Source organism: Dipodomys ordii, unplaced genomic scaffold (assembly GCF_000151885.1).
Source record: "Dipodomys ordii isolate 6190 unplaced genomic scaffold, Dord_2.0 Scaffold23, whole genome shotgun sequence".
NCBI classification, from domain to species: Eukaryota; Metazoa; Chordata; class Mammalia; order Rodentia; family Heteromyidae; genus Dipodomys; species Dipodomys ordii.
In genome coordinates this window covers 7613201-7629906 of record NW_012267239.1, presented here as the reverse complement: position 1 = coordinate 7629906, position 16706 = coordinate 7613201, and the positions used below count along the sequence as shown (strand labels likewise).

The following is a 16706-nucleotide window of genomic DNA, read 5'->3' as shown; positions in this document are numbered from 1 at the left end:
ATTATAGGCTGGGGCCACTGCAACTGGCACATTTAATTATAGCTCTGTCCTTCCCCTGAGTTTTTCCTCAAGTCCCCTCAGCTCCATCCTGTTTAGCTACTTGTGTCCTTTGAAGGCTGACAAAGCCACACTTCACGTCTGTCTTCAGCTCTGCCTTCAGTTTGGTGAGCCAGTTTCAATGCCTTGACACCTTCACAACTGAACCAGAGCTGCAGCAGGAAATGCCTAGGTGCTCCGCCACCATGAGGCTGAAGTGACAAAGGCTGGTCATAATGAATGCCTGCCAGCAGAGGGTGCTGCGCAGGCTCAGAATCTGCGGGCCAGGCCCACCTGTGCTTTCCCCAAGTCCTAGCATTTGGTGCCAGTCTCAAAGAAGCAGTGGCTATGTCTGTCTGCATGCCTGTGTGTGTGCTGGTCCTGGGGCTTGAACTCAGGGCTTGAGTGCTGTCTCTAAGTTTATTTGCTTAAGTCTGGTGTTCTACCACTTGAACCACGGCACCACTTCCAACTTTTTGGTGGTTAACTGGACATGAGTTTCACAAACTTGCCTGGCTGGGTCAGCTTTGAACTGTGATCCTCAGATCTTGGCCTCCTGTGTAGTGAGGATTACAGGCGTGAGCCGCAGCTGCCTGGCAAGGAGCAGTGACATTTGTCCCCAGCACTCAGCCACCACCACAGGGAAAGCAAGACTATAATCACAACGGCAAGGACAGGATTGTGTTGCTTTTTTTTTCTCCTTTTTTTTTTTCTTAAAGGACTGAGGGCATGGAAAATACAGCACACCAATGAAACAAAATGCCAAAAAAATACAAAAAAATATAAAATAGAAAAATGTATTTACAGGGAGTACATGACTATGATCAGAAAGCACAAGGACGCCTGGCCGCTATCATACATGCATTGGCTCAAGAAGAAACTACGAAAAATCCTGCGAGGGAGAAGCTGTAAAAAGAAAGGCCCAAAAAGTCTTCAACTTTTCATCCCTAGTTTGCTACACTGCTCAGAGTACAAGTCCCCTGCAGCCCACGAGTCCACCAGTCCGGGTGCGGTGCGGTGCCCACAGATTCGCTCGCTCGTGGGGAGACGCAGCTCGTGCGGGGAGGCCACGCGGACTGCTCTGCATGCTCAGAGTTCCAGCAGCCTGGTGCGCGCCGCACCGTCCTGGCAGGCTGTCTTCTGTTTACTCGTATATATCTATGCGCGCGCATGTGTGTGTCTATATAGACGTGTATATATATATATATATATATATATATATGTATCTGTACGTTTGTATAAAAATCGTGCCCTTGTTCACTGCCAACACGACGCTGGGTGGACATGAACGTATTACAACAAATCCTTATGTGTGTGTTGTAAGAAGTCACAATGTCTGTGGATTTAATAAGTCACTTCACACCACAGAAAATATTTAATAAATCCAAAAAAAGGAAAGAAGAGTATCAGACAGAAGTGCTTCTGTCTTGGTTCTCGGAAACTGCATCCCCCACGGGAAACTGGTCCCAGAGTTTTGGAGGGTCACTGAAGAAACTTCGTTTGCTAACATTTTTGATCCTTTTAGTGTTCCAAAGTTCCAGAACGACTCCTTGCTGTCCGTAGCTTTTAGAGTCACAGCTCCATCTCCCCGCAGGGTTACAGTCAGTGCAGATCCACAAAAATGGAGGCGGCGCGCCGCGGGGGCGGGGGCTGCCTCGGCACCCTCTCCTGCAGCCCGGCTCCTTCAGATGCGCGCCAGGCACACGCAGTCCCGGGGCAGGTACGCTCCGTACCAGGCCGGCTTCAAAAGGAAACAAAACCACGAGGTGAGGAAAGGATGACGACGGCCACTGTGGTCACGTCTGAGGATCCATCATACCTCCAGGAACCGGGAGCTGCTGGACTTGGAGTGGAACGGCTCAGACCACATCCGCCGCAAGTCACCCTGGGAAACAAGGGACTGGGCTGAGTTACAGATTGACATGGGCACCGAACGCTTTGGGAAACCGGAGCTCCAGGAGAGAAGCTCCTTTTAGGAATTCTGTCCGCGCTCGGTCCTGATGCAAGTTCTGCACAGTGAGTTAATCTAGACAAGTCAACAAAGCTGTCCAGCTTCCTAGCTGTAAAATGGGATTTGCTTATCTCTGTAAATCTCATTAAAAAAAAAAAATCTCGTACTGCTTCAGGACCAGTACTCTTTCTTAATTTGCTTCACACATGAACTCAGCATGGGCTTTAGAAAGCGGTAGGCGGCAACAGGGCACTGCTTTTTTCTCTTTGGTACAGGGGAGGAAACGGGCCTCACTGAGCTCCCCCCAGGGCCTTGTAAATGCCCAGAAAGCACTTTCACTGGCCTACCTCCGCAGCCCTTTTTGGTTGAAGCAGGGGTCTAAGGTGTCCAGGGTATCCTCAAACCTGAGTCACCTCAATCTCCCATACAGAGGGGATTACACACAGGTGCCACCCTGTCTGCCCTACAACGCTGCTTTAGGAAAAATCAGGACACTAGCGTAGAGGTCATTAATGCACAAGCCAGTGGTACAGTGGTCTGACCAGCGGCTCTGAGTCCTGAGAGTTTTGAGTCCAGCACGGGAAGCACAGTTGTGATCAAGAGCTCAGAGCTGAAGCAGAACGGCCTGCAGCAACTAGTAAACAACACTCCGCCCCAGTTGGACAAGAGCCACTGCTTTCTCAAGTACCTTTAAATAGGCCATGGTGAGGAGCGGCAATAAGGTGAATGGCACCAGGTAGAGGAGGGCAGGCTGGGCAGCTCGGTGGATTCGAGACGCCACGGTAGCAGTGAGCAGACCTAGGAGCAGAGACACTGTGAGTGAGAGGCGCTGTCACCTGTGGCTGCCTGTGGTCCAGCCACTGTTTCCCCGCCTCCAGTCCTGGCCAGCACCCAGTGCTCATGTCCGCCCTTCCCCCCAGCACATGCCTGGCCCTTTCCTGCGGTGTGTGACGCTGCTGCACAAGCAGGAGACCTGGCTTAGATTCCAGCTCTGCACTGCCTCTGAGTTTCTCAGTGTGCCCAACGGGGGGTAAAGCCATTGCCTGGCCCCTTAGGGTCCTGGGCTGAAATGATGCAGTGTGTGCGGCGCTGAGCTAGTTCAGGGGAGGTGTGTTCTTCCCTATCCCTTGCCACAGCAGGTGTGTGTGAGCGTGGTTACAGTCATTCCTAGCATAGTAACAGTCTCTTCCTGTTTGCCTGGAGGTCTGCCTTTGGGGAGTGAGAGGTGACAGACCTGCTGGAATGCATGAAGGTCTATGGAGCAGGAGCCTAATAGGCATTCACTGAAGTCTCAGAGGATTTCTGCCATTCATTCACCAATCGCACGTGCGTGCACTGTGCCTCTGGGCACCAAGCAGGTGGCACCTTTTGGGCTGGGCACACTGGCCTCTTACCTACGAAGTACCCGATGAGGGTGCAGTGGAAGTAGGAGACCTTCTGCATGCGCCCAGAGATGTTGGCTGGGCCGGAGGGGCCGCAGGAGTCGCCACTGGCTTGCTTTTTGTAGTTGTCGTAGCGGAGGACGAAGCACAGCAGGAGGCCAGGCATCACGATGTCCCCAATGCCCAGCATGGAGAAGTGACTGCCTGTGGAGCTGCGAGGCAGAGCGGCATGTTAGGAGGCCACGCTGGACAAGCAGCTCCACCCTGTGTGGAGTCTGCCCACCTTTTAAGACGTCAAAGACCTTCCATGAATGGCACACGGAAATGTACTGTTTCAACACAAGCTCTCACCATGTAGTCCAGGCTGGCCTCAGTCTCAATCCTCCTGTCAGCCACCAGAGGGCTGGGTTAAGGGTGTGCACAACACTACTGTGCCTGGCTGAACACTAACTTTGAAGGGAGCAGCTTAAAAGGCTCAGTCTACTGAGGAGGGAGCCGCTTCCCAGAACGCCGCCTACACGCAGGCTGGGGTGAGCAGCACAGCCACCGCCTCTGCCAACACCAGGCACGTCACTCATTCTTTCCCCAGTTTTACAACTAAACCTGGGCCTCTGCACAAGTGCTCTACTATTTGAGCTGTGCCCCCAGCCCTTTGTTTCTATTTGTTCTTGCCAGTGTTCACACAGTAGAGATTTCTACCCACACTTCAGATAAGGTTTCATTAACTTTGCCCATACTGGCCTCTGACTCAGGCTTCCTGCCTTCCCCTCTCGAGTGACTGGGATCACAGGTGTGCACCACTAGGCCCAAGTCACATTCATTCTACAAATAAGTACTTAGCTATCAGAGAGGGCATTAAAACAGTGCATTAATTTTCACAAGGTTGTATTACCACGAACAGTATAATTTTTACCAGAACATTGTAAGTTTACAAAGAGAACGTATGAAGAGGTAGGGCATTAGCCTTGAGCTAAAGAGCTGAGGGACCCTGCCTAGGCCCAGAGTTCAGGCCCACGACCAACAAAAAATAACAAAGAGAACGTGTGTGTAAATGTGAGAGTAAGTACTGGGACTTAAAACAGCCTTATGCTCTCTTTGGTTCTTGTTTTTGCTCACAGCTGGTGCTCTACCACTCGAATTATGTCTCCACTTTGGGCTTTATGCTGGTTAACTGGAGATAAAGAGTCCTGTGGCTTGCCTGCCCTGTCTGGCTACAAACTTTCATTTTCAGACTTAGCTCCCTCAATAGCTACTAGGATTATAGAAATGAACCACTGTCACTGTAAGTTGTTATTTTGGTCAGTCATGGGGCTTGAACTCTGGGCTTGGGCACTGTCCCTCAGCTCAAGGCGAACGCTCTACTGCTTGAGCCACAGCACCACTTCCGGTTTTTTAGTGGTTTATTGGATCTAAGAGTCTCATGGACTTTCCTGACCAAGCTGGCTTTGAACTGCGATCCTCAGATCTCAGCCTGAGTAGCTAGGATTACAGGCATGAGCCACCGGCGCCCGGCAAGAACTTTTTTAAAAAAACAAATGTCTTGTAAGTGAAGATCTAGATTTGATTAATTCCAGCCTTTTTTTTTTTGCCAGTCTTAAGCTCAGGGACAGTACCCAGGTCCAAAGTTCATGTGCTCAAGGCTAGTTCTCTACGACTTGAGCCACACCTCTACTTCTGACTTTGCTTGTAGTTTATTGGAGGCAGGAGTCTCAGATGGGGTCTCCTGCCCAGGCTGGCTTTGAACTGTGAGGCTCAGACCTCAGCCTCTTGAGTAGCTAGGATTACAGGCATGGGCTACTGGCACCTAGCTATTTCCAGCCAATTAAAAATGGTGCAAAGAGGAGCCATCCAGTGTTGTGTGACACTAGTGGAGTATAATTTTTCCCGCCCTCACTTTCTCAGACAAGCAGCAGTAACTTGGTCCTCTCCCATTCTGGATCAGAAAGCCGATGGCAGGACAGACAGACACCCACCCAAGGCAGAAACAGGAAGGCAGTGGCTCCCAATTATGGGACGAGGCCCAACAGCTAGCTCTTACCTTGGGAAGACCAATTTTCCAGGCAGAGACAGGCGGGGAACATCTCGCCCAACATTGGGTCCCAGGTGGAGCTTCCGGGACAGAACATCGAGGGGATTGTCAGCCGGCTGCGTGGCCACCTTCACCATGACATTGCTGTTGAAGATGTAGGCTGAGAAAAACACCTGCCGAGGTGGAGAAAGGCAGTTTAACCGGGAGCTGCAGGCAGCTTGCTTTAAGCACTGGCGGTCATCCTGCAGAGCTGAGCCCAGAATTCTGCAGGGTCAGTGTTCCTTTGCTGTTCCCGGAAGAGAACCTCGCACCCCGGTGGACCTGCAGGGTTCGATGTCTCCACCCCCACTCTGCAACTGCAGCACAGCTGCCACGCATGCATCTCACAGGACCGGAGGGAGCGACCGGACAGCCAGGTTGTGGATACAAACACAGAGGAGAACAGTGGACACTCACCCAAAATACATCATAGATGAGAAGCCCTGAGAGAAGCAAGCAGGAGACCTTGAGGCTCGGCAGGCGAACGAAGGCGATCATGGCGACACAGAGACCCATGGCCAGAGCTGGGGAGGAGATGGCCAGGCATCAGGTGTGTGGACACCAGGCTTGGGAACACTGTGTGTTCGCAATGCTCTGACAAAAAGGTGGCCCTGAGCTCCCTTTCAGGCATGTAGACCAGCTGGGAGCAGCCCTGTCCGTCCAGCTGGACCTACGGGGACTGAGGAGCAGCCACTGGGGCCCCTCCTGTGCCGGGAATGCACTGCCCTGGTTAGTCAACTCGCTCCAAAGCACACACCCTCTTCCTTCATGCAGAAATGCTTCAGCAATTCACTCTTCCGTCTCCACTAGACTTTCCTCTATCCACACACAAATATGCTATGCTTCTGTATTAACTGCTAGCTACCTCCGTGTCTCTGACTACTTCTATAGCACAGGTCCTCTAGAGTTCTGGATAAGCTTAGCATAGTGGTAATGGGGTATACGTCAGTAATCCTAGTTCTCTATATAAGGTTTACATTTTCTCTTTTTCTTTTTTTGTGTGCTGGTGATGGGACTTGAACTCTGGGCCTATGTTTTTTTGTGCTTAACTGGAAGATGAGTCTCTCAGACTTTCATGCCTGGGGCTGGCTTTGAGCCCTAATCCTCAGCTCTCAGCCTTCTGAGTAGCTAAAGATTATAGGCGTGAGCCACTGGTGCTTGGCTGCAAGTATTATAAATATCTCTTCCTTATAAAACTCCCAAACTTGGGGCTGAGAAGGTGGCTCAGTGGTAGAGCCTTGCCTTGCATGCCTGAGGCCCTGGGTTCAATTCCTCAGCACCACATAAGCAAAAAGAAAAAAGCCGGAAGTGGCGCTGTAGCTCAAGTGGTAGAGCGCTAGCCTTGAGCTGAAGAACTGAGGGACAGCGCCCAGGCCCAGAGTTCAGGCCCCATGACCGGACCCAAAAAAACAAAAACTGCCAAACTATGTATGCACTGAATTCTACCTAGCACACTTCCAATCATGAGAGATGAACATACCCACCCTAGTGTCCTGCCTTGTAAAAATTGAGTAGTAACTTAGTTACTCCTTAGTTTACATCAGGGTTAAAACCATCAAGAACACTGAGATAGTTAACAATACACAATGAAATGCTGTGGAGTCATTAGAGAAGAGTTTGTTATATCTTAAACCAGTATATACAGATGTTTATATCTCTATATAAAAAGGAGTATATTATACACATCACATTAAAATGTATACTATATTCTACATATGCAATGGTATATAATACTGTGTAATATTCAGTTATAAAAAGGATGACATTGCCAGGTGCTGGTGGCTCATGCCCGTAATCCTAGCTATTCAGGAGGCTGAGATCTGAGGATCACTGTTCAAAGCCAGCCTGGGCAGGAAAGACTGTGAGACTCTTATCTCCAATGAACCACAGAAAACCAGAAGTGACACTGTGGCTCAAGTGGTAGAGCCCTAGCCTTCATTTGAAGAGCTGAGGGACAGAGCCCTAGCCCAGAGTTTAAGCCCCATGCTGACCAAAAAAAAGGATGACATTGATGAGTTTTGAAAACATCTTGCTAAATGAAGGAAGTCAGACATGAATGTCCAAACAGAGAAATCTATAGAGACAGAAAGCTGACTGGTAGATGCTTGAGGCAGAAGGGGAAAAAGGGGTATATTTTAGGTGTGTAAGGGATAAAAAATATTGTACAACTCTGAATAAGCTATCTGTAAAACTGTTGAGGAAAACTACAGAATCTGTATGTATCTAGAACATTTTTTTTTTTTTTCGGTCAGTCGTAACTCTGGGTCTTCGTGCTGTCCCTCAAAGCTTCAGCTTAAGGCAGGTGCTCTACCACTTGAGCTACAGCACCACTTCCGATTTTCTGGTGGTTTATTGGAGATAAGACTTTCATGGACTTTCCTGCCCAGGCTGGCTTTCAACTGCAATCCTCAGATCTCAGCCTCCTGAGTAGCTAGGATTACAGGCATAAGTCACTGGCACCTGGCCTAGAACATGTTTATAATTGAGGACTGGTGGCAGAGAGGCAGAGAACGTTCGCAGGTGCACAGTATGGAATGCGCTGCATATGGATGATGAGAGCTGCTGAAGGAGGGGCAGTGGGATGGGGAAAGGAAGCAGTCAGTAAGATTAAAATACTGTACACACAGCTGTGAAATACCACAGGGAACCCCCTGAACAATTGGCATATACTTACAAAAAGCAGGCCCTGTGGGGGAGGATGAAGCAGAGAGGGTGTTAAAGACTTTATGTCCATGTGTGAAAATGCAACAGTGGCGCACGGGGAGGCTGTGTTGGGAAGGGAGAGTGATGAAAGGGTACGGGCTATGTTTGGTCAGGTACACTGTAGACATACATGGACATGTCAAAATGAAGCCCCCTGTACAACTCTCATCGATGCTAGCAAGCACTGTGAGAAAAAAAAAATGTCCAATCTCAGACTCACCGTCCATGAGAAGCCAATGGCCAGTGAGAACCCAGATGAGGACAAGCATGACAGACAGGGAGAACGAGAGCAGCTCAGCAGCAGTGAAGCGGCCGCAGCAACCGAAGGAAATCCTGAAAAACAGAGTCACAGGGACATGGCATTCAAAATCCAAATTTCCCTTCGGTTCTTCAAGATCAGAATTCATGATGGCTGGATGAGAACAGTAAGCAATACCTGAACAGTGGAAATGCAAAAGATCCAAGACACTCTCAGTGTAAGCTAGAAAAACCCAGAGGAATTATGCTACTTCTGGTCCCATTCGATAATGTACTTTTTTGATCAAATTACCAACATGTGTATTTAACAATTCAAAGCGACAAAAATCACTTTTTGGAGAAACTAAGCATGGAAAACAATCTTAAGAGGAAAACGAAATGAAGAAAGGCAATGATTCAATTCATTTAGCAGAAATGAAGTATTTGCAAGTTCTCCATTCCAGGGAAAAGCAGGTCCCCCGGTGACTGGTTTCTAAGTGCACACCTTCCCCGTCAGCAGAGCCCTCGATTCCATGGAGCAGTCGCTTCAGGAACTGAGGTGAGCATTTTGGCAGTGAACCAAAATAGCTGACATAATTGGGTCACCATAGACAACAGAGTGAACGGAACCACTATTCCTATATTCCATTACTTCACCAGGAAAGAAAGCTTTGCTTCAGTGAAAACTATTTTGCTTTTCATAATCTAAGCAGGAAGCACACTGCAATGGCCCCTACTTCCTAACGTTTGTGTAGTCCTCTGCTATGAAAGGAAACACTGTGTGCCAGTGATAAAGATCGCGTAGCTCCCTTCCCAAAGTTCTTCGCATTGTGTTCTTAGTATCGACGCTCAGTAGTGACACCACCACCAATGAGAGAAAGCCACACATGGTTATAAACTCCGAGCAAAGGCACAAGTCCTTACTTGTTCTGAGGCGAACAGGGTCTTGTTAAATACTGGCACATCGGGAGAAGAAGAAAAGCAAAAGCTATTGTGGCAAGAACTAGAGAAAGAAAAATGTATGGTTAATGCTTTTAATTTTTTAAATCAATTATATGGCATTATTACACAATAAATTTTTTAAACTACCTTACTTGACAAGTGGAAACAACTAGAGAACGAGCATGCGCTATGTGTGTTTGTGTATGTGTTGGTTTTGGGGAACTCAGGGCCTCACCCATTTAACACATCACCAGAAGACTCTCTCTACTATGGCACAGACAAGCTCTTAAGGTTGAAGTAGGCAGACACATGGGTAGATTTTCTCATTTTTCCTAACTCAAGAAAAGATGAGTAGAGGACCTAGGGAAAATTTTCTAACATATGGCATTTTGCTGGTGATTTTTACATTTCTATCATTGCTCAGCTTGAAAACAAATCAGAAAGTTGATAGTTGAATTACTTTGATAAGCTATCAATATTTCTATCTTCAAAGACATTGGTAGAAGCAGCCAAAGACCACTATGCCAAACTGGACTATCTGGTAACTTAAGGAGCTATGGTATCATAGAGTGCATGAGCATTCTACCTTGCTTTCTTCTAACAGGTTTGAACACATGTATACTGATCTGTTCAAGGAAAAGATGGGTAGGAAGGGAGCCAAATTTACAAATAAAAACTTGTATGGCATGATATATACATATTAATTTTACTGGTATTAAAAAAATACCAGTACCGGGATTTGAATGCAGGGCCTCATGCTCTCCCTTGGCTCTTCTGCTCAAGCCTGGCCCTCTAACACTTGGACACTTCTCCACTTCTAGCTTTTCTGATGGCTAATTGGAGTTTCTTTTGGATTTGTCTGCCTGGGCCGGCTCTGAACTGTGATCCTCAGGTCTTTGCCTCTGGGGTAGCTTGGATTACAGGTGTGAGCATATGATGAATACCATCTTTTTGATAAAAAAGTAACATTAGTAGGCTAAATAAAATTAGAGAGACTCACCTGCTGTACATATTGTAAAAACTACTTGAACTGAATCAAAGAAGAAGAACATTACTAGAAGAGAGACAGATGCCCCAATGGGAAGGAAAAGAGCCTGGGTGGAGTCAATGGTTTGGATACCTGAAAGAAGGGAAATAAGACATGTTAGCCATCAATTACATAACAAACACAGTGCCCATGCACTTATATAAATTCATCAAAATGAGGACAGGTTGGGCAAAGCCTGAGCAGACAAAGCTGTGAGACAGCAAAAGGCTGGAACTGATGCCAGATGCTGATGGCTCATATCTGAACTCTTAGCTATTTAGGAGGCTGAGATCTGAGGATCACAGTTTGAAGCCAGCCCAGTCAGAAAAGTTTGAGAGATTCTTATCTCCAACCTACCAGCAAAAAAGCCAGGAGTAGAGCTATGGCTCAAGTGGTAAACACGAGCCTTGAACAAGCCCCAATACCATGCACATATGTGTGTGCATGCAAACATGCACAGATACAAAGCTGGAACTGGAGGTGTGGCTCAAATGGTAGAGTAGCAGTCATGACTGAGAAAAAGCTAGGTGAGAGTATCTGAGTTCAAGCCTCAATATAGCACAAAAACAAAACAAAATGTGATGTATGGAGTATCAAGGCCCTGTGAGAGTGTGAGCTCCCAGCTCTCCTCACTGCTGTCACTATAGTAAGTGCCAAGAATTACTTGTTGAATGGAGCTAGTACCTTATGCCACTGACGTGGATGGCTGGGTACAAAAAACAACACACACACAACACATCCAAACCAGAAACACAGAGAGGTGATAAAAACTCACTCTAGTCTATTTGAGTGTACTTGTGGTTTTGTGTATGATTTAAGGAGGTGGTAGTTTAAATTCACTGACTGCCATAATTACCCTCTGGATTCAATATACTCATGTTCACTTTGGTGGGAAGGGGGAAGAGCAAGTAAGTCATAGCCACAAACAGTAAAGTAGAAAAATTTTGAGAACATTTTAAGGGCTCTAAATAGGAAATAAGTAGAGGGTAACATATTGAGATAGAGAGGTTTAGCACCGTGGTTCTCAAATTTTGGCTGCTCACTGAAACTACCTGCAGAGTATTTTAAAAAAGTGCTGGAGGTGGGGCCATCTTATTAAATCTCCTCCTCCCCGTAGTACTGAGACTAGAACCCAGGGCCACTCAAATTCCAGATAAGCACTCTGCCACTAAAGCCATATCTAAGGCTTTTTTTTTTTTAAATAAACTTAAGTGCTTTACAATAGTTCAAAGAAGTACAAGATATTGCAGGTGCCAGGGCCTAGAAAAAATAATGGTTTCTCAAATAAATGATCATTGGTAGGGATAAGAAATAAACCTCTTAAAAGAAATATATAAATCTGAAAATACACCCCACCCTTCCCTCTTCTGTCAAACAAAACATCTTTATAATCTATTACAAATTATGAACAAAAATATCTATATATAATGACTAGCTTATGTAAGACATATTTACAACAATCTAAGTGTGTAACCAAAATGCAAAACTGAATACATTCCTAGAATATTAGCAAGAACACACAGATTTGAACTGGAGGCAATACTCCAGAAGTAAAGCTCCATTAGGTGTGGACAATATGACACCCGACACACACCAATTCAGTGCTGCAGTTCCTACAGGGCCACAAGAAACCACCCTATAGGAAAAGCCACTAACTAATTAGAAATTTTAGCCAAACTCCAGTGACTGGCAAAACTAAACAGAGCAAAGCTAAACAGAGCAGCTGAAGCTAGGAAGAAGTAAGAAAATCCAACTGCACTATCTTTAAAGCCAAAAGGCAGCCTAAGAAAAAAAACATATGGGAATGAGAAATTATGTACAGTAACATTATTTTTTCGTATTCTATAAACACAGCTAAATAAGCATCTGATTCTGAAATAGACTTTTTTTTTACTGTTTTTTTTTAATAGTGAAAATACTGTACAGAAGCATTACAATTACATGGGCAAGTAGACATTTGTTTTTGGTTGGTTGTGGGGCCTGAACTCTGGGCCTGGGCACTGCCCCTCAGCTCTTCAGCTTAAGGCTAGTGCTCTACCACTTGAGCCACAGAGTCACTTCTGGCTTTTTCTGTTTATGTGGTGCTGAGGAATCGAACCCAGGGCCTCATGCATGCAAGACAAGCACTCAACAACTGAGCCACCTTCCCAGCCCCAAGTAGACCTTTTTTTTTTTTTTTTTTTACTGACTTTTTACTCTTTGCCTAAATGCTTACCAAATCCTTATAAATTACACAATAGGAGGGATTGAAAGTAATTTCCAGTTTGGGCACTGGTGGCTCATGCCTATAAACCTAGCTAATCAGTGGCTGAGATCTGAGGATAGAGGTTCAAGTAACATGGTGAGACTTTATTTCCAATTAACTACCAGAAAACTGGAAGTGGATGAGTGGTAGAATACTAGTTTTGAGCGAAAGAGCTCAGGGACAGCAACTACGCCCTGCGTTCTAGCTCCAGGACCACCACCACCAACAAAGACATTTTCAGGCCAGAGGAGTGGCTCAAGTGGTAGAGTGACTGCCTAGCAAGTTCAAGGCCCTGAGTTCAAACCCCAGTACAAAATCTTAAAAAAAAAAAAGGCACAAAAAGCAATTTCCAGATATAATGGACTTCACAGTATTAGTGTGTGTATTTTCCCTGCTAACAAAGAAAATCCCACCCACACATGTCCAACAATCTTTATAGTTCAGTAAGGAATTCAAGATGTCAGACAATAGAGTGTATGTGGCTTTGTTTCATTTGAACTCAGGGCCTGGGCACTGTTCCCTAGCTTTTTTGGTGTTTAACTGGAAATAGTCTGGTGGATTTTCTGTCCAGACTGGTTTCAAACTGTGATCCCCAGATCTCAGCCTCCTGAGTAGCTAGGATTACAGGTGTGAGCCACTGGCGCCCATCTTATTTTTCTTGTTTTTGAACTTCATGTATACTGAACTGTGGCGCATGTATTCTTGGTGTCTGGCTTCTTTTATTATGAAAATCATCCATGCTGTTAGGAACTAAGTTTCATTGTATGAATATAAAATTTATCCAGCCTGACATCTGGGCTGTTTCCAAGTACCTGGCAATTACACATAATGCTGATTTGCTTGTGCTTGTGTGTGCTTCATGCACATGCTTGTATTGGGGTATATAAGTAGGGGCAAGGCTGCTGGGCCGAAGTGTGTTCAACTGCTTTCCAGAGTGACTGTGTCAATGTACACTCAGTAGTATGTAAAAGGGTTCTTTCTTGTTAATAACCTTATTAATACTTGGTGTGTTGGGGTTTTTAATTTTACCTATTCTAGCAGGTGTGTAGTACTATTTCATTATGATTTAAATTGTAATATGGGAGGGGGGCTTGAACTCAGGGCCTATGTTTGCTCAGTTGGTTTTCTATTACTTGAACCATGTTATTAGCCTGGCTTTTTAACCAGGCTTTTATGAACCTCTTGATCTCAGTCTCTTTAGTAGCTAAGATTACAGACAACAGGCACCAGCACTTGACAAGACTCATTTCTAACTTGACTCTTCCATAATAAGCATCATACTTTTTCTATAATTCCAGGGGTATAATTCACATAACATAAAAACTTAAGTATATAACTCAACTTTAAGTATATTAACTCAATGATTTCTTTTTTTATGATTTCTTAAGTACATAACTCAATGATATTTTTGTAAACTTACAAACTGTAAAATTATCACTATAATCTAATTTTTAAACAATCTGAATGCTGCACAAGAGCCCTCATTTATAGCTAGTTTCCTTCTTTTGTTCCAGGAAGCCATATATCTGTGTTTTGTCTAGATACAGCTGTTGTTTTGGGAGGTTCATATAAACGGATTCACAATATGCAGTGTGTCACTTCTTTCACTTGACATAATACTTTGAGGCACATCTGCAGTGTATCAGTACAGATGTATCAGTATTTCATTCTTTTTTTTTGGGGGGGTCCGGTCATGGGGTCTGAACTCTGGGCCTTGACACTGTCCCTCAGCTCTTCAGCTCAAGGATAGCGCTCTACCACTTGAGCCAAAGCGCCACTTCCGGCTTTTTTCTTTTTGCTTATATGGTGCTGAGGAATCAAACCCAGGGCCTCATGAATCCAAGGCAAGCGCTCTACCACTGAGCCACTTTCCCAGCATTAAAAAGAATGAATTCTTTTTAATGCTCAATTCTATCTCATTGTATGGATAAACCATATGAATTTATTTTATGCATCAATGGGTTGTTTCTATTTTTTAGATATTCTGAATAAATCTGCCGCACATTTGCTATTTAATATACAGTTCTATTTAAAACAAAAACCAGATATTCAGCTGGGCATCATAGCTACTCAGAAGGCTAAAACTGGGAGGATCATGGTCTAAGTCAGCTAGGGCAAAAAGTGAGACCCTATTTGAAAAATAATGAAAGTAAAAGAGTCTGGGATCATGACTCAAATGGTAGAGTGCTTGACTAGCTAAAAGCAGTCATTTTCAGGCATTAACTGTCAGGGGAGATACTCATAGTGCTTAGTTTTTTACAAGTACTTCAATTAGCTCTCTTTAAGAGTTACTGAATGGCTCTGTGCCAGTGGTTCAAACCTGTAATCCTGACTGCGTGGGAGGCTGAGACTGAGAGGACTGTGATTCCAGTCCAGGCAGGCAAGTCCATAAGACTCCTTCTCAACTGATAGAATCTAGACATGGTAGTACATGCTAGTGACCCCAGCAACTATAGGAAGCCTGAAACAGGTTAATCAGTTTAAGCATGTGCTTGGACAAGAAGAGAGACTATCTTAAAAATGAGTGATTGCCGGGCACCGGTGGCTCATGCCTGTAATCCTAGCTAATCAAGAGGCTGAGATCTGAGGATCATGGTTCAAAGCCAGCCCAGGCAGGAAAGCGCATGAGACTCTTATCTCCAATAATCTACCAGAAAACTGGAAGTGGCGCTGTGGCTCAAGTGGTAGAGTGCTTGCCTTGAGTTGAAGAGCTGAGGGATAGCGCCCAAGTCCAGAGTTCAAGCATTATGACTGACAAAAAAAAAAAAAAAACCACGAGTGAATTACAAAGCTAAAGGCATGGCTGAACTTAGCAAGCCTTGGCTTCAGACCCACGTACTGCCTAACCCCCACTCCCACCCTGTCACTGAATGAACTTGAGATCAACACAAAATCGTCATCGTGTGTGTGTGTGTGTGTGTGTGTGTGTGTGTTTATTTAGTGCTGGTCTCTGGGGTTTGAACTTAGGGCCTAGGCACTGTCCCTGAACTTTTTTGGCTTAAGGCTAGGGTTCTAGCCACAGTTCTAACTTCAGCTTTTTGTAGTCTATTGGAGATAAGAGTCTCACACAGACTCACCTGCCCTTCAAACCACAATCCTCAGATGTCAGCCTCCTGAGCAGCTAGGATTACAGGCATGAGCATCCAGTACCTGGCTTCATCAGTGTCTTTAAATAAAGTCTGATCTTTGAGAAACAAAAATCTCAGCAGCAAGCTTTTAGACATGACTTTCTTGTATATAAGAAACTAATGGTGGGGCTGGGAAGGTGGCTCAGTGGTAGAGTGCTTGCCTTGCATGCATGAGGTCCTGGGTTTGATTCCTAGGCACCACATAAGCAGAAAAAGCTGGAAGTGGCTCAAGTGGTAGAGTGCTAGCCTTGAGCTGAAGAGCTGAGGGACAGCACCCAAGCCTAGAGTTCAGGCCCCATGACTGGCAAAAAAAAAAAAAAAGCAATCAGTGGTTCAGGGCTGGGAAGGTGGCTTAGTGGTAGAGTGCTTGCCTAGCATGCATGAAGCCCTGGGTTCGATTCCTCAAAATCACATAAACAGAAAATGCCTGAAGTGGTGCTGTGGCTCAAGTGGTAGAGCACCATCCTTGAGCAAAAGAAGCTCAGGGACAGTGCCCAGGCCCTGAGTTCAAGCCTCAGGACTGGCAAAAAGAGAAATCAGTGGTTTGGATCTAAGACATAAAAAGGTAATAGATTTATAGAATTCAGATTTGATTTTATTGTTCTATTAAACACAGAACCTTGAACCCAGTAACTTATTAACTGGAGTAAGAATCAAGAGCTATCGGAGCAAAGTTAACTAACATAATATAATTTCTTACTGTTATTGGTGCTGTTGCCATTGAAAGACCCAGAAGAATTGTTACTGTCCTTCTCTTTATCTTGATTTTCAAAGTCCATATTAAGAGACCTGTGGGGGGAAAATTTATAGGTAATTATTGCTTATGAAAGAAGTAGGTCAGAGCCAGGCGCTGGTGGCTCATGCCTGTAACCCTAGCTATTCAGTAGGCTGAAATCTGAGGATCATGGTTCAAAGTCAGCCTGGGCAGAAAAGTCTGTAAGACTCTTATCTTCAATGAATCACCAGAAAATGAGAAGTGGCACTGTG

At 45.3% G+C, this 16706-nt stretch overlaps 1 protein-coding gene across 3 annotated transcripts in view; it reads right to left on the bottom strand.

Annotated features, from left to right (window-relative positions):
- Nucleotides 1-739: 739 nt before the first annotated feature.
- Sppl3 (signal peptide peptidase like 3) overlaps nt 740-16706 on the bottom strand; it is an 81442-nt gene continuing 65475 nt past the window's right edge. Inside the window, exons 3-12 of one of the 3 annotated variants that reach the window (XM_013014534.1) lie at nt 16420-16508; nt 10320-10439; nt 9302-9380; nt 8361-8473; nt 5855-5961; nt 5408-5571; nt 3382-3581; nt 2676-2785; nt 1856-1921; nt 740-1777 (exon numbers count right to left, since the gene is read on the bottom strand). In XM_013014534.1, the coding sequence (XP_012869988.1) occupies nt 1721-1777; nt 1856-1921; nt 2676-2785; nt 3382-3581; nt 5408-5571; nt 5855-5961; nt 8361-8473; nt 9302-9380; nt 10320-10439; nt 16420-16498 (1095 nt within the window). In that variant the 5' untranslated portion in view covers nt 16499-16508 and the 3' untranslated portion in view covers nt 740-1720. Of the gene's footprint in view, nt 1922-2675; nt 2786-3381; nt 3582-5407; nt 5572-5854; nt 5962-8360; nt 8474-9301; nt 9381-10052; nt 10140-10319; nt 10440-16419; nt 16509-16706 lie in introns of those variants that run through there. The other 2 variants (XM_013014535.1, XM_013014536.1) reach the window with 2 other exon arrangements.